At 41.5% G+C, this 25,560-nt stretch overlaps 1 protein-coding gene and 1 long non-coding RNA gene across 3 annotated transcripts in view; one reads left to right on the forward strand and one right to left on the reverse strand.

Annotated features, from left to right (window-relative positions):
* tshz1 (teashirt zinc finger homeobox 1) overlaps positions 1-25,560 on the forward strand; it is a 64,387-nt gene that overhangs the window by 14,577 nt on the left and 24,250 nt on the right. Inside the window, exons 1-2 of one of the 2 annotated variants that reach the window (XM_085791507.1) lie at positions 19,821-20,257; positions 20,500-21,195. In XM_085791507.1, coding sequence (XP_085647633.1) covers positions 21,156-21,195 — 40 coding nt within the window. In that variant the 5' untranslated portion in view covers positions 19,821-20,257; positions 20,500-21,155. Of the gene's footprint in view, positions 1-19,820; positions 20,258-20,499; positions 21,196-25,560 lie in introns of those variants that run through there. The other variant, XM_085791508.1, reaches the window with a different exon arrangement.
* LOC146978665 (uncharacterized) lies at positions 6,078-18,907 on the reverse strand. The gene is made up of 4 exons (XR_015037109.1): positions 18,564-18,907; positions 16,602-16,686; positions 6,488-6,621; positions 6,078-6,416 (listed from the first exon to the last, which is right to left on the reverse strand). It is a non-coding gene; the product is annotated as an uncharacterized LOC146978665 (long non-coding RNA).

The following is a 25,560-nucleotide window of genomic DNA, read 5'->3' on the forward strand; positions in this document are numbered from 1 at the left end:
TGTTTGAAGAGACTCTTCAATTGTTCTGCAAGGATTTGTACTTGTGGTTTCATGCAGCCAGGGAGGCAGAGGTGAACACGGGTGGAAACATGTTGGGTGATTGCTTCCTGAACCGCTGAATCCGTGTGTGTGTGTGTGTGTGTGTGTGTACATGTGCTTATTATGACAATCACACACCAGTATGGCTGTGAGGGACCAGCTATTGAAATAGGATCAGTTTGTTTGCTGTGACTTTGATTATACCAATAAATCAAACACCCAAATGAAAAGATAACAAAGTCCAAAAGAGTTGTTTCACTCAAAACACCAAGAAATCTCTTGAATCTGTTTGTCCCTCTCTAACATCACTCCTCCTATTCTTCCTGCGTCAGGATGACAAAGAAGGTGGTTCATCCTCTTGAGAGAAAGGACCTCACTCACGCACGCACGCACACACATGTGGACACACACACACACACACATAGGCAAGAGCACCGAGGTCTGCTGTCATACACCTCTCATTAATTCCTACCTGTCAGCCAGCTCCCCCTACCGTATCGGCCCCCCGAAAGGTGACAGCTTTCCAATGACTGACAAAGGCTCTTTAGGTGATACAGAAGATCCCTAGCAACCGCTGGCTTCTGTAAAGTGCCCCTCAAATGTCACTTTTGCTGCGCTGAGACGTGCGCACACACACACCCACACACAGTATTTTTAAAACAGAGGCCTGCTCTCAAGTCTTCAACCATCTTTGACATCCAGAGGCTATGGATGTCACAGAGGCCTCAGCTCTTAAAGCTTTTAACATCCGAGAGAGATGGCGTTGTTTGACAGTGCTATTGGTGGATGCTATTGTTGCGTGTCATTTTCCCCCCGAGTGCGTTGGATTGGCTGTTTCTTTTTTTTTTACTGTGGTTAGAGGCAGATAAGGAAGAGCAAGAAACAGAACCAAACTTTCCCTCTGTGTCCATTCTGCTGTCACGCCTTGAGTGGCAACTGCAAGCAATATTGGTGTCGGCTCGTACTAGTCGGGAAGGGGTCAAGTACACAGAAATGTTGGCTTCTTGTATTGACATCATTCAGCTGTCGGGGCCGATTCCACAGTGCAACCTCGCCTGTTTCCAGCTTCGTCTGTGTTGTAGAGCTGATGGTAGCAGAGGCAGGAGGGATCTGCAGTGTTGCACTGTGGTAAAACTTCACATCTGTGGCAGCAAGAGGAGAAACAGCAGCTTTTTCTCACTTGTACTTATTTACTTAGTACAGCTGCAGACCAGCCAATGGTGTCACAGTAAGAGGAATCATATAAACATAATAAAAAATGGGGTTTCATCTCTGCCAAGACGGTTTGTGTTTGTAAACCATGACTATAATCTTTGCCTGGATATTAAGTGGTTATATGTTATATAGGATAAACTACTTGATACTGTTAGATGAGTGGTACAGTAGTTGGAGAACTTCCCATTCTTGGATGGACTTGAAGCTATTTTAGATGACACTTCAAAATACAAGGCTATTTCATTTGAATGTGAGAACAAAATTCAACTATAAAACAGATTTTGTTAAAGCAGAAGTAAGCCGAATATTTGTGTTAATATAAGTCTTAAATAGTTCTATCTTCCGACAGCAATCACTTACATAGAGTGTTTGGTCTGAAACACGGGTCTGTCAGTCACTCTGCTCTGCTGTAAGCCGAGGAGAAAACTTTCCTTGTATCCTACAACCTTTATCCAATGAGGAGAGAGAACGGCATAAAGGGCCGGTCCTCTCTGTGTGTGCAGCCAAGGGATGCGTGTGAATGTGGTGACGTAGGGACGAGGGCGGGGACTGCTAACTCCATCGGCTGACAAGAAGTTAGCCAAAACCACCGGATCGCTTACTTCTGCTTTAAGAAGCATCAAATCATGAAGCTTAAAGATGTTCAGAAATGGCCGTTTGTCCTGTTTGTCTTGCCTCCTTCTACGAGTTTCCATGAGTTGCCGCACGAGTTTACCCGAGTAAGGAAAACAAATTTGATTGGTTGTTATCAAGCAGGCGGGATATTCAATATTTGGGGCGAGACCAAGCTCGGTGTGTGTGTGTGTGTGTGTGTGTGTGTGTGTGTGTGTGTGTGTCTCAGACGTTTGATTGACGGATGACGGATCTAATAGCATTGGCTGATGAATCGTGAGCAACGTGACGCATAATTCGTGCTCCTGCATTATCCAATGTTAAAAAAAACTACCCCACTTTCATCCCGGATTTACTTGAAAGTAGAATTTTGCACAAGGTTTGGACTACATCGTCTGATAGATCAGTTATTACACTGATGTTAAAACCCACAGTGGGCTCAAATTCAATTTTCTTTTCTGAATACCTTTAAACTCATGTGCTCTGTTTGTGGAATAATTAAAGCTAAATATTACCCTCATGGTAATCCTGATAATTCCCTCTGAACTCTATCACCACAACATGGTGTTACTTTCCCAAGTCCAACAACAAAGCGTTTTGAATTTGGTACAGCTTTGATTTGCACCTGACTGGATTCCTATCCATAGAAGAGGCAGCTAAGGCTTGAGAGCCGTCCATTGTATCAAACTGGTAGAAATATGCATTATTTAAACCACCTAAATTCACCCAAGAATTAGACACCCTACCTTACCTTAAGCGAAATGTACAGATTTTAAGCTATAATGAAGATTGGATTAGTTAGAGAAGGCCTCAGCTTTACACTGGTCGCTTCAGTTTAAAATAGAAAAAGTATGTAAGTGTGTGTGTGAGAGAGAGAAAGTTAGTGAGGGAGAGAGACTGAGCTTATCAAATTAACAAGTCTTACACACTGTGACTCAAATGAAAATCACAACAGGATATCAATGCTCAAAGAACGAAAGCCTTTGGTTTGTTGCTACACGGTACACTTTTAACAAAACTCAGCTGGATGGTGTTGCAGATAGAAAAGTTCTTCTGCGTGTGATGCTTACTGACTTTACAATGTCTGTCGTGTCCACAACGTATAGATGTGGCGTCTTCAGCATTTTGGTCTATGGTGTCACTCAAGACCAGGACAGCTAACTGCTGGACGTGTAATAATTAGAGGGAAATGCACAAATTAAATTCAGCCCCTCAAAGTGCATCGCTTAGGGCATCTGCCATTATTTTGCTTGTTGTTGGTTCTTATGTTTGAAAAGTATTATCAAGGAACTTTAGTGATTATCTTAACAGCACCAATCCTTGGCTAATAGGTAGAGTAATGAATGTACATAGAATAGTGGCACTGAACCGATAAAGATCGACACATGAGATTTTAATAATCACAATCATAATCACCTTGTTAGATGTTAACTGGATTTCAGAGCCTGTTAAACAACTCAGATGGGTCTCGAGCCTGACACTTAACATTCCACACTTGAAAACATCTTTGTGAGGGGAAAAAGATGAGACAAACAGGTGATGTGAAGATATGGAAAAAAGTGCCCCAGAAACCAATTATCCCAAGAAATGGAGCAAAAGGATTTCACATTCTTATGCACGCAGAGGATGTCATGCAGGTTTAAATTTACTCCATCAGTAAACCAGATGATTACATCCAGTAAACAACCGCAATGTGACGAGGGCTCAGTGCAAATGGCCATCTCCTGTATGCACTCAGACGCTGCAGCCCACGTCTGAATACAAATAGATTAAAAAGTACAGGTGAAGACTGACAAGTGTAGCATGTTTTAGATTTACATGTTGGTTGAAATGAACGCTTGACCTGTAAACTACAGTACAGTATATCTACAACCTGGAAGCAGACGTAGAGAAAGTGACAGCTGTTATTATTGTTGTGCACTTACACTGTTACCTACTGGTTCATATTGTAGTGCATGTTGACCTCCCACTATGAACCTGAAGAGGCGATTCATCATAACAGGTGAAAGTGTGATGTTAAAAGATGGAAGCCTTTTGCATCATTTACTTCTTGCAAATTTTCTGGGCTATTTCAATATAACATGTTTTATCCTCTAACACGTGTCATTTTAACTGTTCCTGAAGTTATTGTCAGCCGAGAAGACAGTTAAATTTGAACTTTGAACCATAGCAGGCACAACGATATAGGAGATTCCTACATCTTTACGTTCCCCGACACAAGGTGCCTTTTTAGGATTGAGGGAAATGTTTAAAATATACGGCTCAGGGTTCCCTGCAGAAATTAATTATGTAACCTATTGTAGCATGCCTCAAAAGTTCACGGTGCATGAAAAACTTAATATGCATGGCCTTCACCTTTACAGGCTCATAAAATTGTAGAGTTGTGCTTAATTTTTTTTATAATGTGACAGAGATAATTTATTAAGACCAGCATATGTTAATAACACTCTACATGGGAGAGACTTTAAAAAGTTGGGTTTGATGTCCACTCACACAGCCACGGAAAGGTCAATAATATTTTTTAATACGGCTCTAATGATATTCATGTTCTCAGTTGCCACCTTTAAATTGGACTTTGTGGATAGCAGTGGTATTAAACACTATCGTATTAAAAAAAATCTGAGGCTGTGTGTATGTGTGCGCAAAATACATTGTTGTAATTAAGATCTGTCTTTAATTACACTGTGTGAGTTAGTGGGTTGAGCTGTGTGAGTTAAAAATATGCAAAGAATGTACATGTAGACATTTCTGAGACAGCGGTGTAATTCATTGCTTTACAGGATAACTGAAGTCCTATATTTTTAACCTTTCAAAATAAAAGCTCATGATTATTTCATTTTACTTTACAGTCAGTGGGAGCTTATGAAATAAAAGTCAGTGTACTTTAAGTCAGGGCTCCAGACTAACAGCAAATTTACTGGTTGCACATGTGCAAGTAGATGAAAATTTTACTTGCACTTTCTCAAATTTTAGGGGCAAAATGCCCCCATTTAGGGGCAGTCTGGAGCCCTGCTTTAAGTACATCATACAGTGATAAAGTTTCTAATCCATGTACTGCATTTGTTCAAGTTAACAGGCATTGGCATGTTAATAGTTTATATGTTTCTATTCTGTTAAGGAAAGTTTTCTCATCATTCACTTGCCCATTGAACACCCTCTCCACTGCGCTGTCTGTGTGAAAAACAAACCCAAGTGAATATGAGAGAAGGGTGAAATGGTCACTTTTAAAAAACTCAACACGCTCTTTATGCACATGTATCAGCTGGACTGATGAAGTCAGGGCTGTGCATGTTCTCAGACCGCCGCAGGTCTGGCAGCCCTGCCTACTACTTGATTAGGCCACTCTGACAACCCAGCAGCCTGGTAAGGTCAAGCCCTACAGAGTGTCAGAGAGGTGGGATGATGATGTATCTCTCTGATGCCTCCGTTTTTCACCTCTTGACTTTGTTGTTTTTCTCCTTTGCACCAGTGTCAACTTTTTTGCCCATCTGCCGGGGACATGTCTCCCATCAGAGCTGGACAGTCAAAATCTTAACCCTCTGTGTACCGGGACCAAGCCCTGCAGGAGCGTTTTGTAATCTCTGAGTTGATATTTGTTGTTTATCAGTAAAATTCACACTTAAAACTAAATATGGCAAATTTTCCACCTTCCACTTTCTTCTTTTAATTACACAGTTAAAATCACTAAATGTCGTCCCTGTCACTAAGACTCGTGATTTGAAAGCTGTTTAAATGAAAACAAAAAACACATACATCTGTTAAAAACTGCCAAATTTTGTGTCACTTGTCAGAAAATTGTGTCGCAATGGTATTGAAACGTGACAGCTCGCATCTATCACGCTGTATTTATGTAAAAGCTTCTAATGAAGTCACTCACATCAGGTTTTCAAGCTGTAGTCGTGAAATGTTTGGGAGCGAATTTCAGCTGCAGATATTTGTTAGGAGACACGACTTATTTGTGTTACCGCTCAGTTTGTCTCCTACAAATAAACATGGACTGCATCTTTTATTTCATAATGTCCAGTGTTTAACAGTTTAATGATCATGTCCTGCAGTTGATGTATTGGGTCAGCGTGTTGCATTGTCATGGAGACGCTCATTCATGGAAAATGCAGCGCCGCATTTAGACAGATTGTCATTTTAGAATCAAACAAGGCAAACACACGCTCTCACACACACAGAGCTTAATCCACCGTTAATTTTATGTCTGCAAGGTGTCAAGAATTTACATATACACACATAACATGTTCACACAGTGTCTTTATTAACTCCAATACGCTGCATTTTTTTCCACACAAACAAAGAGATGTGCTCTTCTCAGGGATGACTGTGAGTGGCTTGTAGGTGAAAACAGCCTCTGTGATCCAGATGTCTTGCCCTAAAGCCAGTGGTCCTGTGCTGCTGCCGCTGCTGTTTCTGCAGACACGTCTCTTGTTGTTAGCATGTAACAGTGGATATTTCAGCTGATAATGTTGCAGACATTGCCGGGGAAGCCAAGGTCAGGGAAGTGGCTATTCTTAGCATGACCTCAGTCATATTCTCCATTTTGTCTGAAAACAAATGGGTATAAATCAACTCAAATCACAAAAAGAGAGTCCAGAGTGTGTGTGATGAAACTCACCGTGGTACGTCTCTGTCAGATAATGTGACTCAGGGCGACACAATAGGAAGCTGTGTTTTTTGTGTGTTTTTTTTTTTTTTGCCAGATTTCTCTCTTTTCCCTCTTGGTGTTGGTGTGTCTCTGCGTCAGCGTCTCTGTAGGAACAACGGCGAGGGAGGGAAGAGGCTGGCATTATGTGTGTGTGTGTGTCTGTGCTCAGGTGGCAGATACCCTAGGTAAATCATTTCAGATCCATTTATTCAGAAGCCTGTTTGCAGACGACACTTGCACAACGCTGCCAAAGAAGTGTCACAATGTCAGCGACTTCGTTTGCAGGTCTGACCTCCCAGCTGGCGTGTATGTGAATGTGCACGTGTCGGTGTGTAAGCATATACATAGATACAATAAGTACACACATAATATATACAGTGTCTTTATTTGGGGCGTAGTAATATGCTGTGTTTGTCTCTTGGTATTAGCTCAGCCAAATGTATCTTATTCAGAGAGAGGAATAACAGCAGGGGAAGCGTTGCTGTCTTCTGAACGCCTCTGTTACTGCTGCGTTGCTTTCAATGACTACTGCCTTAAATCAGGCTTCACTCGGCAGCATGAGCAGTTAATTTAATTACTCTAATGAACAAACCAATGTTAAAAAGGAGATTTCCTTTGGTTCTTAAATAGCAAATTAATTTTTTAAAACGGCCGAGATCAAATTATCGGTATTTTTTAGTCCGGATGAATTTATATTTTCTGATGTGACAGGCGTCTTATTCTGTGTTCAAAATGAGCTCGTTTGCGTGTGTCATTTGGGCGCTGACAGTCAGTTGTGACAGTTGTAAAGTGTTCTTGAAAAAGCGCCCGACGTGGACACTCAAGGCAGCCAGACGAAAGATTTGCAGGCTGTGATGTCTGTGTGTCAAATTACTTATCTCACTAAGCATATGCTGGCACTTCAGAATCATATACTTCAAACCGGCAGCCTTCAAAAGCGTCAAAACGGACTGTCTTATTCAACACATCAGTCATGTAGCCACCAGCAAAATGAGCAAGATGTCATTTGCACTCAACAAAAAGCTTCCGGAGACATTTAAAGATACTCTTGATGACTGTTTCAATTTGGAGAGACTGCTAATGATATCGTCTCAGCTGCCTTTTCTGGGTTTTTTTTCCTTTTTCTGAAGATACAAGTGAGCGACAAAGAGTACTTAGATGTGCACTTCAGCTAAAGCTTTGCCAATTATTAATTTGAATCCCGGAGACAATTACTAAATCACTGCTGCAACCCATTATCCAGATGTTGCCCTGTATTTCTGATTCTTTCTGACGAGAGAGCCAATCTGAAGGTCAGTTTAGCCTGCCACTAATGACAACACATAAAATCATGAATCGATAAATCACATAATCACACGTTTTCTGCCAATAGCAAAGCCCGATGAGCCCAAAATAAAATTATACAAATAATATAGACCCAGTAATAGAAAAGAAAAACAACAGAAATATCTTTATCCAACACCTGCTGTGACTTCTCATTCATTGTTTTCTTTTGTTTGAACCCACTCCTTACACCTCCACACACAAAAACACACACACACACACACACACACACAAACACGCAGCACATGGATGCTACACACCAGTCCTTGAGCTCCAAGTAAATATCCCACATGGCTTGTACCGTTCCAAGTGTTACAGAGGGCTAAACTATTTCATTGCGCTAATTGGCCAGTGTCATTCCTGACGTTTGGATAAACAGAGGAAAAGAGGGAAAGCTGAGACAAATGGTGGCTAATTAAACTGCTGTGTGTACGCGTGTGTGTGTGTGTGTGTGTGTGTGTGTGTGTGTGTGTGTGTGTGTGTGTGTGTGTGTGTGTGTGTGTGTGTTGGAGAGAGAGAGAAACCAGCTGACAAAAAAATGGAGTGACGAAACACCCAGCTTGACAAAAGCAACAACTACTCGTTGCGATGGAAACTTAACATGTAGAGAAGAAAAATCTACTTTCTTTGAAATCCTCAACTTGTCTCTAATTGGGTTTTATTCAACACTGACTCTGAGAGAGAGAGAGAGAGAGAGAGAGAGAGAGAGAGAGAGAGAGAGAGAGGAAACAATGAATGCCCACATTTAGCTCGGACTGTTTTGGCAGGGGAGGCAATTTTAGGCTCAGGTTAGAAGTGTTTTATGTAGGTTGGAAGTTTTTCATTTTTGCAATTTCCTCTAGTCAATGAGAATTTTCATTAAAAGGCAGGCAGAGGTGTGCATGTGTGTGTGTGTATATATATATAAAAAAAAATAATATATAAATCTTATCTGCAGTTATCCTAGGCCCTCACTCGCTGCAAGTGATCAGATAAAACAAAACTCAGATAAAAACTCATCTTAAAGGAGCGAGGGAAAGGGAAAGAGAGAGAGAGAGAATGGCGGTAGGGGATGCAAACTCTTAAAATAAGCTGAGCCGTGTTTGAACTCCGACCCGTGGGGGACATTTGTTTTCAGATGTAGCGTGTTGGCCCACCATATCATCCCCAGGGAGATATCTTCCTCACCATTTCTCTGCTACTCTGCAGCACCGTTTCACCTCATGTTACAGCCCCCCCCCCCCCCTCTGTCTGTCTGACTGACTCACACATATGGACGCACACACACACACACAAACACACGCACACACACACATTCCTTTAAACCCGCACCCAACCCCCACCTCACCTTTCTCGCATCTGACCACTTGTCAGGGGATGTTTATGGGCCATTGTTTGCAGTGCTGATGATCATTGTCACTGGTTGATTCCATTACCCATAGCCCCCTGATGGATGGGGCCTACCCTGACGTCCACTGATATGGGTGTCCTTGACCACTGGGGCAGACGCAATGAGCGGTGGGGGCAGTTGGGCGGTGGATTGGATCTTTTTTTTTTCCGGTTTCACAGAGAGGATGTATCTTTTGTCAAGTTTTATTAAGGTGGTTGATTTGCAGGTGGGACGAGACAGAACTGTGGTGGAAGGGAGTTTCTAAAAAAGATGTAAAATGTTAGAGCATGTCTCAAGCACATGTCTGAAATGAGGACGGAAATAAACTGTGAAGTAGTCATGAATATGTGGTGAGATTACACATTTGATTTCTGAAAACTACATCTGTTTAGATGTGACAATGCCATGGTGTAAATTTGTTCAGATTTAGGTGTTCAGTTTGGGATTATGTCTTAAAATGATAAAATAACTACCTTTATCGTCATGGTTACAAAGCTGTGCATATGGTCAGTGTTAGGTAGTCAGATTCGTTCCTGACGGACTATGGCTGCTACAAGGCTTTGTGACTTAATGTAAACATACCTCAGTCTCCACACAGTAGTCAGTCAATAACAGTGAGAGCATACGACACATAAGCAGAGGGGAAAACAATGCAGCAATAAACAAGAACAAGAATTAGATAGAAGAAAACATGACAATAGAGCTTGATAAAGCCAAACAGGGTCCAGGGTGCTCAGGAAGTTTTTTTCAGCATATAGCGAGGGTGCTCTTTGGTAAGGACATGAAGTCCAAGGCACTCCTCTAGCAAAAATATAAAAAGCCTTTATTAAGTTGCTATTTAATCACAAAATGGTTAAAATACATCATTAGAGCCTGGGATACAACCCATGTGTAGCGTCAAACGAAGGCTGAAGAAGGCTGTTTGCCGCTACACATGGGTTGTATCCCAGTCTCTAATTTTTATTTGTACTGATGTATTTTAACCATTTCGTAATGAAATAGCCACTTAATAAAGGCGTTTTATATTTTTTGCTAGAGTCCCTTGGACTTTTTCTTCTCAGAGCTTGATAAAGCTCTGTTAATCCATTTTTGTATAGGATTAATAACAACCTTAATTCATGTGAAATAACTTGGTTAAAGAGTAAATATTGTCATTTGCGTTGCTTTCCTCTGGTCTTAATCACATTATCACAGGCGTGTTAACACAAGCATCACTGAGTCTGCGCCTGTGGTCTGGCCTCCTGCCGTGCTCAAGTGTCACAACATTATTTGACAATTTCTCCACCATCTCATTGAATCAGTGCTCCCGACCCAGTAAAACCGATGAGCTCAAAGTTTTAAGAATCGTTCAGAAGTCACACATCACCAGCAGACAACCGCAATCACTGATGGGAGAAGATGGGCTCGAATTTAACAGGCCGCTGCGGTGGCAGTGAGGGACCGGCCGTGGCGTCGGGTGACGGTGGATGAATAAGCGTTGATATCTAAAACATTTACAGCGGATCCAGCTATCGTCATTTTTCACAGGGGCCGGGCGTCATTGATCAGGATGATATCTGGCACAGGGGGGAAACGTGTAGTTAAAGGCGCGTGTTTAACGAGCTTCTCCAGCATTTCCCAAAAAATTGTCACATAAAGACTTTCCATTATTATTCTGAACAAAGACAGAGTCGTTTTCTGTCTCTCAGATCTCTTTTGTCAACCCAGCCTCACTGGACAGATTACTTTTCTTAGGAAATAGCTTCCTGGATCAGACAAAACAATGTTCTGAGAGAGAGAGAGAAACAAGGCCAGATTCTGCTCTCTGATGCAGAAATTAGCTCCATTTTGCTCAAGTGTCTTAATGATAGTTGAATTAAACCATTTCTATAACTATCACTGCTTTGTCCTTGTTCCTTTAAGACAATGCCACTGTACAAAAAAAAGCAGGATAACCCGAGTCTCCAATAAAACTAACATTAATGGCACTGCAATATGCAAAGCTATGCTAATTTTATGCACACTGTCAACCTACATAGTGGCCATTCTTCGTTCGTTTCAAAAGATATGACTACAATTAGACGACAATTGATTGAAATCATTTGCGTTTTATGATTCTGTTACTTTTGAGAGCTGACAGGGCGTTGTACAATTCAGTGACAGTATATTTTCACTGCGCGGGGAGATTAACTGGTATTATTGACCCCAATGCAAACCAACGGCTAATACATTTCAAACAAACTACTCACTATGTCAGTGATTTGCATGTGGTGTGTCATTTACCATATTCCCTGATTACCTAATGATATATGCTTTAATATAATGCACAGAGCGCTTTCAAAGCAATATGTGCACCATACCTTTACAGTGACTTAACATGTCTGAGACAGAGAAAAATTGAAATGATAGTTTAAGGGCTGCGGGGAAAAGAGAAGTCTTATCAGTTAAGACTTGCTTTGTATGTAGGATTTTTTTTCCCTTCCCTCCTTGGAAGGCAGGGGTGCAGTTGATGAATTCTTAAGCAGATCTTGCTGATAATTGTATTTCATAACTGTCATGTGGAGAGGGACTGTCCGCTGAGAAGCTATTTGTGTCACTGCATCTCTCTCCCTCTCTGTCTCTCTCTGTCTCTGCAGCCTCTTCAATAAAACTCAAATCACGACAGAGATTGTTAAGTCTACCTCCAAGATTATTAAATCCAAATGGAGAATTTATGGGTGACACTTCATAACAATTAATCTGAGATGCTTGATTAATAAAGTTCGCTCACCCCCCCTCATACACCCCCCCCCCCCTCCTCGTGCTGCCACCCCACACCCTCTTTCTCTCCTCACCCTCCCCATCACTAAAGTTGTCCTGTTTGAGTGGGATGGAGGAGGAGGGGAACAGACGTACGGGTGGCAGGATGGTTGTCAGGGACGACATGAGTGTCATTCTTTTTGATTAATGGAGCATTGTGACCCCGCCCCTAACCCTCCTTCTTTCCCAGCATGCCCACTCTCACCTCTGCAAAGCCCCCCCCTCCCTCCCAATACCAGGTAAAAATAGATGTGGGCCAAGTTGCGCTCTTCATTTAGATTCAAGCTACACATGATCTGATAGAAAAAAAAAAGCTGGGGAGCAAAGTAATGAAGGGTGGGAAAGAAGAACTGAGAGAAAGAAAGGAGTAACAGAAAGATGGAAGGAAAGAAATGGGGAAGAACAAGAGGAATAGTAATAAGCATGGAAAGATAAAGACAGAACAAACCAGAGAGAGAAATAAGGGCGAGACACAGAACAGGAAAGAGAAAAAGAGGAGGCAGAAAGACGGATTTTTGGAGAATGTCACCTACCTAACCTTGTCACTATGTTAAGTCAGCTGTGATTAATTAGTTGAGTGAGACTGAGCAATTAGGTCAGGAGTTTGGGTGTGTATGAGTATGAATGTGTGAATGCTCATGTCTGTGAGTATTCATGCACCACTCTTTTCTTTCCCCTGATCAAGATCTCTTCATTCACAAACAAGATATGAAACAAATTGTTTTCCTTTTCTTTTTTTTAATCTTCCCCACAAGGACAAGATCAAAGAAGAGTGGAGGCAGACAGGAAGAGGGAAAGAAAAGTAAAACACAAGAAAGATAAAACAAAACAACACATAAACCAAAGAAAATCTACCTTACAAGAAATAGTTATCAATCATCAATAATTTTAACAATGATCCCTCAAGTGTAGACTGAGCCTCTTTGACCTCGTAGTAAATCATGACCTCCATATTATTGTCCTAGCAAGTAGCCAGCTGTATAGTGAGTGTCTCATGTGGTCCCCCTCTCACAGTGATTGTGATTCTACCAAGTTCTATAAATATATATTACTTTTATTATAACATTTTCAGTCAACAATGGATTCCCAAACTGTGTCATTTCCAAAAAAACAAAAAAAGTCATGTGCACTTGCTTTAAGACCAGTGAAGCCAATGTACAATTTTAAAGCAGACAACTGCAGGTTACAGATTTTAGTTTGTTGGCAAATTGCCTGTTCTGAAGTCGACCTCAACTTTTCAGACAATGTGACTCTTGCTTTTGATTTCCATTCTCCAAGTTTGAATATGCAACAAAACGCCACTGTAATATTATCATATATTCACAGCTTTTCGATAAAGAAAACCTACTGTAGACGTGCGAGGAGAAGTTTTGTTTTTTTTTCAAGTGGCGTATTATCGCAGAAATAGCTGGAGATTCATTTGGAAGACTGTGAGGATAAGGAACCCTTAGACAAATCCTGGAACCAGTAAAGGCTTACAAAAGATCATATTTAACAATGATGGCTATATATTTTCCTTTTTGCAATTAAAGAGTCCCTCTGTGTAATTTAATGCTTCTTTTCAAGTGTCGGGTCCCCTGAGACTTGGCCTGTAGCTATGCCATCGCTCTTGGTGATTATCATTAATGAATGTCGGCGAGGACCATCCCTCAATGTGACTAGGGAGGAAACACAAGCCCTAATTAAAGGTTCCTATTCATAAATATATGCCTCAAACTACACGGATCGACCGGCGCTGTGCACACAAGTCATTTTAATGTCAGAAAAGCACCTTTTTAAGAGCATTTTCCTTCCTTAATGTACAGCACACCAGCAGCAGTGACAGATTTTTGCAGCCGAAGCCCGCAGCGAGGGATCTGTGTAATTTGAGATTCGCAGATTTAAATTTAGTAAAAGCTGAAGATTAGGATGCTCTAATTTGACACACAAGAGGACTGATGACAAGCAAAACTCGGCTTCTAACGGTATCCTGGCTGTTTAACTGAGCATTATGATACAGCTTTTGCGTGTTATCCTCAAGAGACTGTTGTGTTTCGTCGCAAAAGGTAAAAAGGAGCTTCTCGTGTTGAGAAGTCGTACCGGGCATTTGAAACGTGGCTCCTCTATCTAAGAAATGGAAATATTTAGAAAATGAAAATGTTTAACAGATTACAGAATGTCAGGGAGGAGGAAAATAATCCTCATTGCTTGTGTTCCCTCATAAAAACTCATTTTAATCATTTTAATTGCTCCAAATGCAGACTGACAACCGCTATCATAAACGCAAGTGGCTGCATTGTCACATCAGTTTCACAGACAAAGCTATTGGTAATTGTTATGTGAAGAAGATAATGTTAACATTGAGGATAATATTGAGTCTGTCTGAATGTTTTTCTTTCTTTTTCTTTTTTTTTTTTCCTCCTCCTTCCTTCACTGGGGCTCAGAAAGTCTTGTCGGAAAAAGAGCTTGGTGAGACAAACATTTGGCTGTTTCTCTGTCCTCCTTAATGGCTGAAAAATGCTAATTGGAGTGCACGTGTCAAAGAAAACAAAAGGCAAAGGAGGAGGAGAGGGAAGGAGTGTGCATGTCAGAGAGGCTGGTATTTTGAAACGTGAAATATGTCACTTTATTCAGTTGAGCTGGTAAGGATTTTTAGCAAGGTTGTTCCAGGAAGCAGGAAATCTGTGTGTCACACTATTTGTCTCTTGAGCACAGATAAAGTTTTTGCCTGTGGTGGTATGTAATGTAATGTAGCTCATGTTTAAAAGAAAAACATACTGAGAAAGATAGGAGATGGGGGGGTGGGGGGATAAAAAGCACAGTATATATATTCTGCTGAACAACAGTTTCATAGTTCATGTAAACAAACTGAAGTTGCTTCCCGCTCCCTTCACTCTGGAGCCTCCTCGTCGCTATAAAATAACACCTTGAATCCCTCTGAGACTGCAATCCTTTAATAAACTTGCATCTGTCACCGCCGCGCAGCATTTCATCACATTATTCGTCCAAACTGACAAAATCAAAAAAAAAAAAAAAGCTCAGGTGCGGATTACAAACCTTTAATTGCATTGTCAAAACTGCAGCAACACATCGTTTTTAAGTCTACACATTAAACAAGTCATGGAAAAGTAAATCTCTATAAAATATCAAAACCTCTCTCTCTCTTTCTACACTCACACTTGGCATTTTAATTATGCAGCCTTATCTGATAGATGTGGAGATATAGCTCATGTCAAAGTTAGAGCCTCTTCTTTATTAATTTTTTATTATATATTCTTATATTCAGGCTGTCGATGAGTGTCTGGAATCTGATAGGACCCATCATTGATTGAAGATTACTCAAGATTATGAAGAGAGGATTTATCATAAGCTGTGAGTCTTCATCATTCCCAATGTGAACTTATTTGAATGACATTAAGGGAGAGCATTACTCTTTATTTCAGTCCACTAAGAGTAAGTTTAGAAGTCCAGATCTTTATACAAATAACATTAAAATATGAAAGAGGAGGTTTGTCAGAAAGACATGCTAAACACCACAAGCCCCTGACATTGAACTGGTGCTGCGCTCTGCTCGTACTCACATGTCAGAGGAGCCTAAATCTTTTGACATCAGAGGTTTATGGCTGCAAAATAGCTCGGGTGGTTAGCCACAGGCCAAAATATGCACCACGGCATTAATTATTTAAGAATATTAAGAGGTAGGCATTAAATTCTTGGCGTAGGTCATTATCATCTTCGTCAATACGCTTTGCTACATGTGTTATAATCCAAAATATATCCTTAAACTTAGCTGAAAATGAACTAAAAATAAAACATGCTGGGAAAAATAAACCCCGGAGGCAAAATATTAATTCTGCGAATGTGACGTAAGCATTGTATTTATCTGTATACTTTGTCGGTGCAAATGCACTGGAACCGCTCTTTAACTTGTTTACTGGTGTCATAAAAAGATGTAAATGAATTAAAGCATTGTACATTTTAGTGCGGAAGTAGTTGTTTTTCAGTAGAGGATCATGTGACAGTCTCTGTGGTAGTGACGATGTCTGTGAGAGCAGGAGGTGGACACACACAGTAGGTTCTGAAAGGATGGAAGAAACAAAAATGTAGAAGGAGAAACAGGACTGATTACAGCGCGGTGGTCGATTTGGTACATACTTTTATGCAGTACATTTCTTTGTGCTGCATGTTTGAACTGCACTGTAACACACCAGGACTACTTGTGCAACAATGTCAACAAAATGTGAACACACAAAGCTCAAGGCAGGACTTTGGTTTTATTATTTTCCAAAACTGCTTGTTTAATTTTACAAAAAAAAAATAAAAAATAGAATTCAAAATGTTACATGGCATACATTAGATATAAAAAAAGAGTAAAATATAGCTCTGGGATTCATGTGAAAATTGTGTTTAAATCTTGACAAATAATTAAACTAATCATGAACATTGTCACATTTTACATTTTGATATTATTATATAACCTAAGAATAAATCTAATGTTATGTGTGTTGTGTATTTTCAGTCTGACATATCATTCCCAATTTTGTATTTTAATAGGACGTACACAATATTCTTAAAATTTGTCATGTGTCATAAACATCATGTCATTATTTGCTTATGTGAGTTCTGGTCTCTCACCTGATCTAACAACCTGCGGTACTCCTCTCCACTCGGATGTAGCAGATGTTATGAAACATTTTCTCCTCAGATGGTCACGTCAAACCTAGAAAAATAACAAAGCAAGAGACAAAAGAGAGTGAAGAATAATGTATGTAAATATACCTGACGACTACATGGATGTTCTCATGCGCTCTGAGGGCGTATATCTTTCGAACAGAAGAGAAGGAAACAGGATGACATGTCATCGTGCTGTCACAGTTGTGTGGAAGAGGGGCTTCATGTATACAAGTTGGGGGGAGTGATGGGAAACAACTGTTTTCTGTGTTCGGCTTTTGTCATACATGCACATGGGCACGGTGGTTGCATCACACGTCGTGTAACTCCTGTAGCGAGCAGTTTGAGTCCTGATCAGAGGTAGCTGAATGTTTCCGTAAAAAAATCACACACATGGATCATACATGTATGTTTATATATTGGGTGATAGGTTACCGAAGGAGCAGTGTGAATTCCCAAGGTGCAGGTCTATTTCTTGTTTTTTTACGTCTTATTTTCAAGGTTTAAATGTCATTTACAACTTTCAGAAAATAGCACCGTAATTTAAGATAATAAGAGCTCCTCAAGACGACTGCATGTGTATAACAAGATTTTCATTATTCACAAATTCACCTCAGTGACAACAATTCAAATGAAAAGACAAAAAGAAAATAGAAAGAAAAAACTTGACCAAGACAAAAACTTCATTGAAAGTAGAAAGAACTTTGCATTTTAGGATGAAAACTATCATGTGCTCTCACTGTGAATGGGTTCTAGTCTCCTGTGCAGAGACGGTTACTGCCCCTGCCTCTGGTACCACATGTCCCCCCCTGCTGGCCCAGGATCAGACCCTGCACAGACTTCTCTGCTGTGATCCCTCCACTGCCTCTCTGCTCCCTGAGATATCTGTGCAGTGAGGACAGTGTCTCGCTCACAACAACCCCAGAAAATCAGAATGACTCCATCAGTACGGCCCAGTTTACACTGTTAGATTTTGACTGGGTGGCTTGATTTTTATTCTTTTTCCCCTTATATCTACAGTACAAGGGGCATCTTTCATGAGCACTGACACTCACACATCTTGTTTTTTTCTTATTCACTTTTAAGTGTGTTATAATATTGTTCTATATTATTGAAATAGGTCAAATAAACAGCCTGGGCAGAGAACATTAGGCAGGTCACATCGCCATCTATGATATTGTTACAATCCTTTTCTGTTTGTGTTATGTGGGTGAGGCACTGCAATAATAACTGCCTTTATGAGCGCAGCCCTGCAGTATACATGTTGTGCTGGATCTACCTCACAGGGAAACAGGTTGGGGCAGTTCACTCAATAGTCAGCATTATGATTTGGAATAAACTACATTAAGCCAGCACATGCTACAATACATCTACTGTAAAAGTTATTAAATTGCAGCCATTTACTATGGTCTATTTGAATTTGAAGAAATCAAAATGAAATGTTGCTGGCATTATATTGTTTTAAAGGCAGTAAATAGAGGTATAAAGCCTCTCCAGGTTAAGTAGTAATGATCTGTGAGCTGGAGCTCCTCTGTCTGTCTGTCTGTCTGCAGACTTTGGGATGGAAATATTAGTGACGTAAGTCGGCTCCATCAATCAGCAGCGAGGCCGCTTTGACAGACAGGGACAGACAGATGTTGGGGCGGTACTTGGTATTTCTATAACCACATACTAAGCGACCTCAGACGTCTTCCGCGCGCGCACTTATCCGTTTCGCAGGCGAGCTGAGCAGTGACTTCAATAAACCACCGAGCGTAAAGACGCAGAGCCTCCTCTCCTCTTCAGAGGCTCCTCCGCTGTGCGTAAACCAGGAAAAAGGGGGGACGCCCGGGCTGCAGCTTTTTTCTCCTGCTGCCTGTTAACTGTGGAAAATGCGGGGGCCTGCAGGGGTAAAAAATAAAAAAATAAAAAAAATCTGAAACTCACCAGAATTAGTTGAGCTGTGGGCCTGCAGTGACGGTTTTGCGTAAAGTTTGTAATCCAGTTTCTGGTAAATGCTCCGGTCCAGAGCTCCGGGCTGGAGCCGGTCTCCCCATGGCTCGAGTCCGCTGGCCGGCTACAGGGGGAGGGGAGGGGGGTAGCTAGAGGAGCGCACCCAGTCTGGACTGAGCCACTTCTCATGCCATCCCAGTTGTGTTGTGATTATCACCGCACCCCTCTGTTACCCAGTGATCAAAACAAAACTTTGGAAGTGATCCCCCTCTGCCCCTCTCCTCTCCGCCGTCCTCTCCGGCAGGGTCTGCGGTGAACGGACACATCATGGCGTCTCATATAAGATAACATTAAGCCTAGTTGTGTGCCCTTTATAAACACTTTATGGAGGATAATAGTTAGGATGAGTGTAGGCTATTAATGGAGCCTCTTGTAGACCCAGAGCCCCTCCCCTTCACCAGAAGCCTCACTAAAAAGGTGTAACGAATCGATCTGCAGCCTCCATTGTCCCGCTAAAGAGGTCACCGACAACATCCACATTTTTTTTTTCTTTTTGCAAACTTTAGAGACAAGAGCTGAGAGCTCATCCAGACCCTCTGAACAAGTGAAGCACTGTGGCATCATTTTATTTCACTCCATCCTTTGTGTGAGGGTAAAAACTCAAATGCTGGGGGGAAAAAAAGAGAAGAAATCGCGTTTTTATCCTCAAAATAAACCTAAACATTATTTGCACTGGGACAGAGAGAAGTTGTCTCATCCCTTGTTGTGATCAGTGTCTCTATCTTCGCTTGGGTGATCGCTGATTGATGTTTGCAAAGAATGATCCCAATAATCAATCAGGCCTGACTTTGCTGTGTAGCAAAGCTTATCCTCGCTGTGTAGGCTCAACCAAGTCTAACTGCTTTATTGGTGATTTTATTGATTTTACGTGATCGATCTCTTGTTCTTTCTTTCTTTCTTTTTTTTCTCTTTTGGTTAATTGTATATTTTTGCAAATTAAATTCAGGATTTTTTCTTCTCTGTGCTGTCGGTGTAATAATGCTCATCCAATAGGCTGCAACACATTGTCTGTTTTAACGTGTTAGAGAATTCCAAACCTTCTCACACACTCATCAACTTTTTTTCAGGCAGCTCTCATTCTGTTGCATTAATGTAAGTTTTTTAGTGTGTCCACGACTAGGACGCACCCCCTCCCCGGGCTACACCATGTGTGTGTATGCGAGAGGGGGTGGGTGGGGAGAGGGGGGGGGGGGGGGGGGCAGGAAGGCGTTGAAATGAAAGCCATCCCAGTGAATAATTAGAGCAGCGGATTGACAGGTGGGCTCTGACTGTCAGGGTGACGCTTGTGGAGGGGTGGAGTAAAGGAGAGGCCGGAAAGGCAGCTGGATGTGTCTGTCTATCAGTGGGGAGCTGTCTGAACGCACCGCGCATCACCAATGTGCGCACATTTCCACTGCGGAGAATATCCGGGGGATCGCTCGTTGCGCTTTTGAGAATAAATAATAATAATAAAGAGACAAAAAACAACAACAACAAAACAACAACAACAGGGAAGAGTAAGAACAACAACAGCAGCAGCAGCTCACAGTCTGCGGCTCAGAGGGCGGGCCTGCCCTGCTCTGTTTTCTCCTGACTTTCTGAGAAATTCGTCAAGTGTCCATGTTGACAATCGGGCGGACAGTGTATATGTGAGTATTTCATTATCCAGGGGGGGTTTTTCACAGAGACGGGAACGAAGCTGAACGCTGCGCGCACACACACACACACTCACTCACTCACTCACTCACATAGACACAGATACAGTATAGTTGACTGATTGACATACACCCAGCTCGACTAACGTGTCACTCTTTCCTCTCTCCCTTTTTTTTCTGATTTTCTTTTATTTCCCCTCTCCCTCCAAAAAAAAAAAAAAAAAAAAAAAAAAAAGAGCGAAGCTGGCACCTGGACGGACGCAGGGCAGAGACACACCACAGGAGCAGAAACAGCAGCAGCAGCAGCAGCAGAAGCAGAAGCAGCAGTTTGGACTCATCTCCACCACCGAGTGAGTTACAGCGCAAAAGGAGAGGAGAGAAGAGAAGCTCCGTTTTCCTTCACGTCTGCTGTGAACAGAGGTATGAAATAGTCCGGTGAGGAGGGGGTGTAAACCTCTTTTGATGGGAACGCGGAGAAGGGGGCTCAGGCAGCTGTCCATATCCCTGCTCGATAAGACTGAGATCCGCACGGAGCTTCTGTTCTTCTTTTTTTTTTATTCCTCCTCTCACCCACTCAGCCTGCGATGAGTTTATGTGATCGGCAGAAGTTAATGGACGAGCCCGTTTAGCTCTTAAATCCTTCCGTAGTCTTCCGTTTTCTCACCGGACATAACCGACTGACAAAAACATAAAATAATAAGAAAGAGAGACTTCTTCACCTCCCCTACCCCTGCGAGGGATCTGCACTGTAATTCTCATCATCCCGCCGAAGAACTGAGGGGAAAACGCTTTACTGGCTTTGATTTCCTCCCGTTTGCACTGGTTTCCTCTCCAGCTCCGTCCGCTATTTTGATCTCTGCATGAAAAGTCAAGCGGAAAGTCTTGCAGCAGCATGCCGAGGAGAAAGCAGCAAGCACCGCGGCGGTCATCAGGTAAGCCCCGGCTCTGCAAACAAACACCTCCTCCATTAGAAACACACACACAATCACATGCACACACACGTTATTCTCCAAACAAACCAGGTTATCTGCACACACTCAGACAAGTTTACTCAGCAGTGTATACAGGCCTGGTGCAGGACACAATACAAGGACAACAGGACCTATAGACAACACTCTTCTCTATCACTGTTCAGCCGTGAGTCTTGTTCAGTGTGGTGCGTTCAGTGGAGTTACGATGCTTGACTTGTGCATCGTCTCAGCAGCCCGTAATGAGTTTATTTCTACTAATCTAAGAAGGCACGTTTGACTGGCAACAGTATTGTTTCATTTTTACGCAGCCATACGCTCCGGTGCCAAAATCTGCCAGTGAGAAATGAACGCGCTCAGCTGCACTTCAGTTTCAAACGCTTTAAAGCTGATCCTCCACTAGGTTTGCCAGCATCCAAGTTCTCCAAACAAAGCTCATCTTATCTCATTTTTACAGGCTAACGCGTTTGATGTGTTAGTGCCAGTTTAAAAAAAAAGAGAGTGAAAAGAAAAGAAATGGGGAGAAAAAAGAGAAAAGTGGCATATTTTCAGCTTGTGTTCCGCTCTGGGATTGCCATCCTTGATTTGATGCTTGATTGATCGCCTGTCATGCGACTTCCTTTGATCTATTCATTCCTGATAAACATCAGTAAATCATTCACCATAGAGACACGCATGCGCCCGGCAGCTGGACTCTCTCAAAGGATAACTTTTTGCCCCCGCCGAGGAGCAAAGAAAAGACAAATTGAAAGAAAAGTTCTCAAGCGGGATAAATACTTTGCGATTAATACCCAAGGGGGAGGGAACAAGGGAGGAGGGGAGGAGGGGTGCTGGGGCGTAGCGAGATCACAGGGAAGCATCTCATACAGAAATAGCCCTAAAACACTGCAGGGTGAAGTGGGGAGGTTATACCTCTAATGGTCACTGCAAACTGCTGACATGACCTTTGTGCTCATTCCTTAGAAACAGGAAGTGTCGTAAAGTTGGCTTAAATGTTAAAGATACTGATACAGCAGCAAAATGATGTGTTTATGACACTTACTATGAATGTGACAGTGATAAATAAGGGGCTAGTATATATGAAATCACTACTGTGTACAACAACCCTGCTCAGTAAGTCACTAGGAGAATATTATTGACCCTCATGCAATGTGAAAATCAACTTTAGTATAATTAAATTGCTAACAATCAACTTTCTTGTATTAAAAACCTATAATTTTCCAAATATTTAACAGCAAATGTAACACTACAACATTAAAACGTTAGCGTGTTTTAAGTGAGAGTCTATATAAAGTGTTCAAAGTTCACATTTAATAATTTTTTCCTCACAGAAAGTACCCCAGCAAAAGTAAATAATAAGATATGAAGTCGTATCATAGAGAGGAATTCAGTGCCACAGCATTTTAGGTTTTGACAGTTGGGCCTCAGCGTCATCGTTTAGTTGACCAGACGTGAGCTGCTGTGCGAGAGAATCGCATGTTTGCCTGAATCCATTTGATGTCCCTGGGAGATGTGTGTGATTGACATGCATTTCCAAATGACGGGAAAAGAGGAACCTTTGAAGTTCATGCAGTAATGACCAAAGCTGAATAAAACAGCTGTAGAATGTTAAGCAGGCGGTGGAAATGTGAGGTTAAGCAGACTTAATCAAGGTTGTGACGGAAAGACTTTGAACTCGGTGGGGCTGTAATTTCTAATTGACGCGAGGCTTTAGTGATGGATAGAGAGAAATGTGTTTGAAGAACGAGCCTGCACAGTGAAAATGAATAGTGTCTGTTTCTACCTCTGCTACAAATGCTGGTGAAATCCCCCAAAGATAGAGGAAAAAGTGTTGTTTTCTCTGTTTTCCTGCCTGCTGTGGTCGTTCAGCCGAGCTCTGAAGTGGCCCCATTCCCTCTCAGCTTTTGAATATTGATTTAATTGTCTGTTTTTGTGACAGACACATACATCACACGCTGTAATGGTCAATCCCAACTTGGCAGACTTTGTCTGTAGATTATTTCCAGTGCTTTAACTTCAACTTTAACACCTCTACTGGTGTGTGTGTGTGTGTGTGTGTGTGTGTGTGTGTGTGTGTGTGTGTGTGTGTGTGTGTGTGTGTGTGTGTGTGGTGTGTGAGTGTGTGTGTGTGTGTGTGTGTGTGTGTGTGTGTGAGAGTGTGTGTGTACTTTCAACAGTAAAACGGTGTACACACCTATAAATGCAAGCTATTTTTATAATGCATTACCAGATATTTCCACAACCCAGATTTGTCACTTTGGAGTTGCACTAAAACAAAATGTTGCATACACCCCTCAGAGACAGAGTTTCAAATTTTCAAATGGGCGCTGTTTCATCAGTCACAGTGATGATTTTAGACCCTGTAATGGCGCTGTACCCTATCTAGATTATGACCAGTGACAATACATCAGTGTTCTTTCATTTGGAACCACATTACTGCATCTGTTAGTTTTGGCAGTTGAGTTCAGTGCAGTGCTATTTGAGCAGCAGAGACTTTTGCTGCAGTCATTTGTCGTCATTTTCCTTTTCTTTTCTTTTTTTTTTGTCTTCTCTCGCTGAAGTGCAGCTGTTTTGAGGTATTTCTCGCAGGAGCTCAGGTAATTAATGATAGATAAATAATGCAGTAATATCCAATTACAATAATCAAAACGAGAATAAAATGTAATGAGAGCTGCAATTATACAACTGTTTTGAGACAGCGACTTGAAGTTTTACCTTTATTTATCTGTTCCGAATAAATATATATTTGACATTTAACTCGTGTTCTGTCCCAATCTTACATTTGATTTTGTGTCACTCGAGGTAGTGCAGAAACTATTAGTCAATTGATTGATTCGTTGTGCAACAGACAAATAATATGCAACAACTTTTCACTTAACGATGGAAATAAAGCCAAACATTAAGTGGTTGGAGGTTCACACACAGAAAGATTGGCTGTTACTTGAATATTTATCCATCTTACAAAAAAAGCAAGATGTCAAAGTGGAATTTTTTAATATTTATTTTTTCTAATCATTTAATCAATGAGTTTGTTGCAGCTGTAGTTGAAGTGCTGCACATCATCACGGTTATATTCAGAGAGGAGGGACATGAAAGAGTTTGATAGTAAGTGCAGAAATCCCAGTTTCAGGAGGTGACCTTTGACACCTAAGCCCCTATTTTTATCACTGTTGAAAGGATCCTGTGTGATTTCTGACTGTTTGCCGTATTAGCATGTTTGAATATGACAACATGTCGAACTCATTATAGCTGAATAACCGGGAATCAGTTTCATTGGGGGATGCAAGATACTGTATCTGAGATATACAAAGAAGCCATAATTCTATGTTAGTGAGGTCACAGTTTTGATTGCTGTTGGAAAATTAATGGTATTGCAGCACGTCTACTCTCGCTTTTAGTTTGCCAGCCACAATATCTTAAATCAAACACTGTCACTCTAAGTAATGAATCTGTCAACTAATCATTCAACATGTCAGCCTGATTGCAGTGTGACACTGGGCTAAATTTATTCCACAGGAGTTAAAAAGGTCTAGCTTAGAAAATATACATATTCTTTTTACTACCTTTCCTGCACAACATCCAGTTTTAGTGATTGAGACAGCACTAGGAGAGGAGGCGGAGCGATCCACAGTGGGATGGACCAGGACACAGTCCATGAGCAGTTTTTGTACTGACAGAATTAGTGCAAGTCATGAAGGGAGAGACAGTGACATGCTGTGATACTGTCAAACGTGACTGTGTGGAAATGTGTCCCTTCATACCTGAAGATCGTAATTAGTTTCCTTTTGTCTGCTCTCTTGATAGAAATGTGAGGCACCTGGCTGCTTTGTGTGTGTGTGTGTGCCACACACTGATGCCACTAATTAAGAAGTTTAAACATAAATCAGACACTCAGGTAACCATCACACACTGTTGGTGCTGTTCATTTCTTTGATATACATTACTCTCTACCTCCTATAACTTAAGTGCTACATTTTAATGATGTGTCTTTAGCTTCAGCACAACACAGAGTTAATTAAAGCACTCTGCACCATTTGTCCAGCTCGTATCCACGATGAGCTGCACACTGATTCAACAGAATGCAACAGACAGTAGTGGCTCTGCCTTTGAGAGCGTCTCCACTGACATCAGTGGCTGCTCTCTTTTTCCCTAAACACATCCCACGTTACTGCCACTATCACTACCTCAATGCAAAAAGAGCCTCTTAATTATGTCTTGAGGGTTGCTGGGTGGATGGGTGGTGGTGGTGGTGGTGGTGGTAGTGAGCTTTCCTTCTTCCCGACGGCATCGTTAGCCGTGGTCCCTAATTATCCAGGTAGCTGACGGATC

This window comes from Trachurus japonicus, chromosome 11 (assembly GCF_045865225.1).
Source record: "Trachurus japonicus isolate A0001 chromosome 11, Traja_1.0".
Taxonomy (NCBI): Eukaryota; Metazoa; Chordata; class Actinopteri; order Carangiformes; family Carangidae; genus Trachurus; species Trachurus japonicus.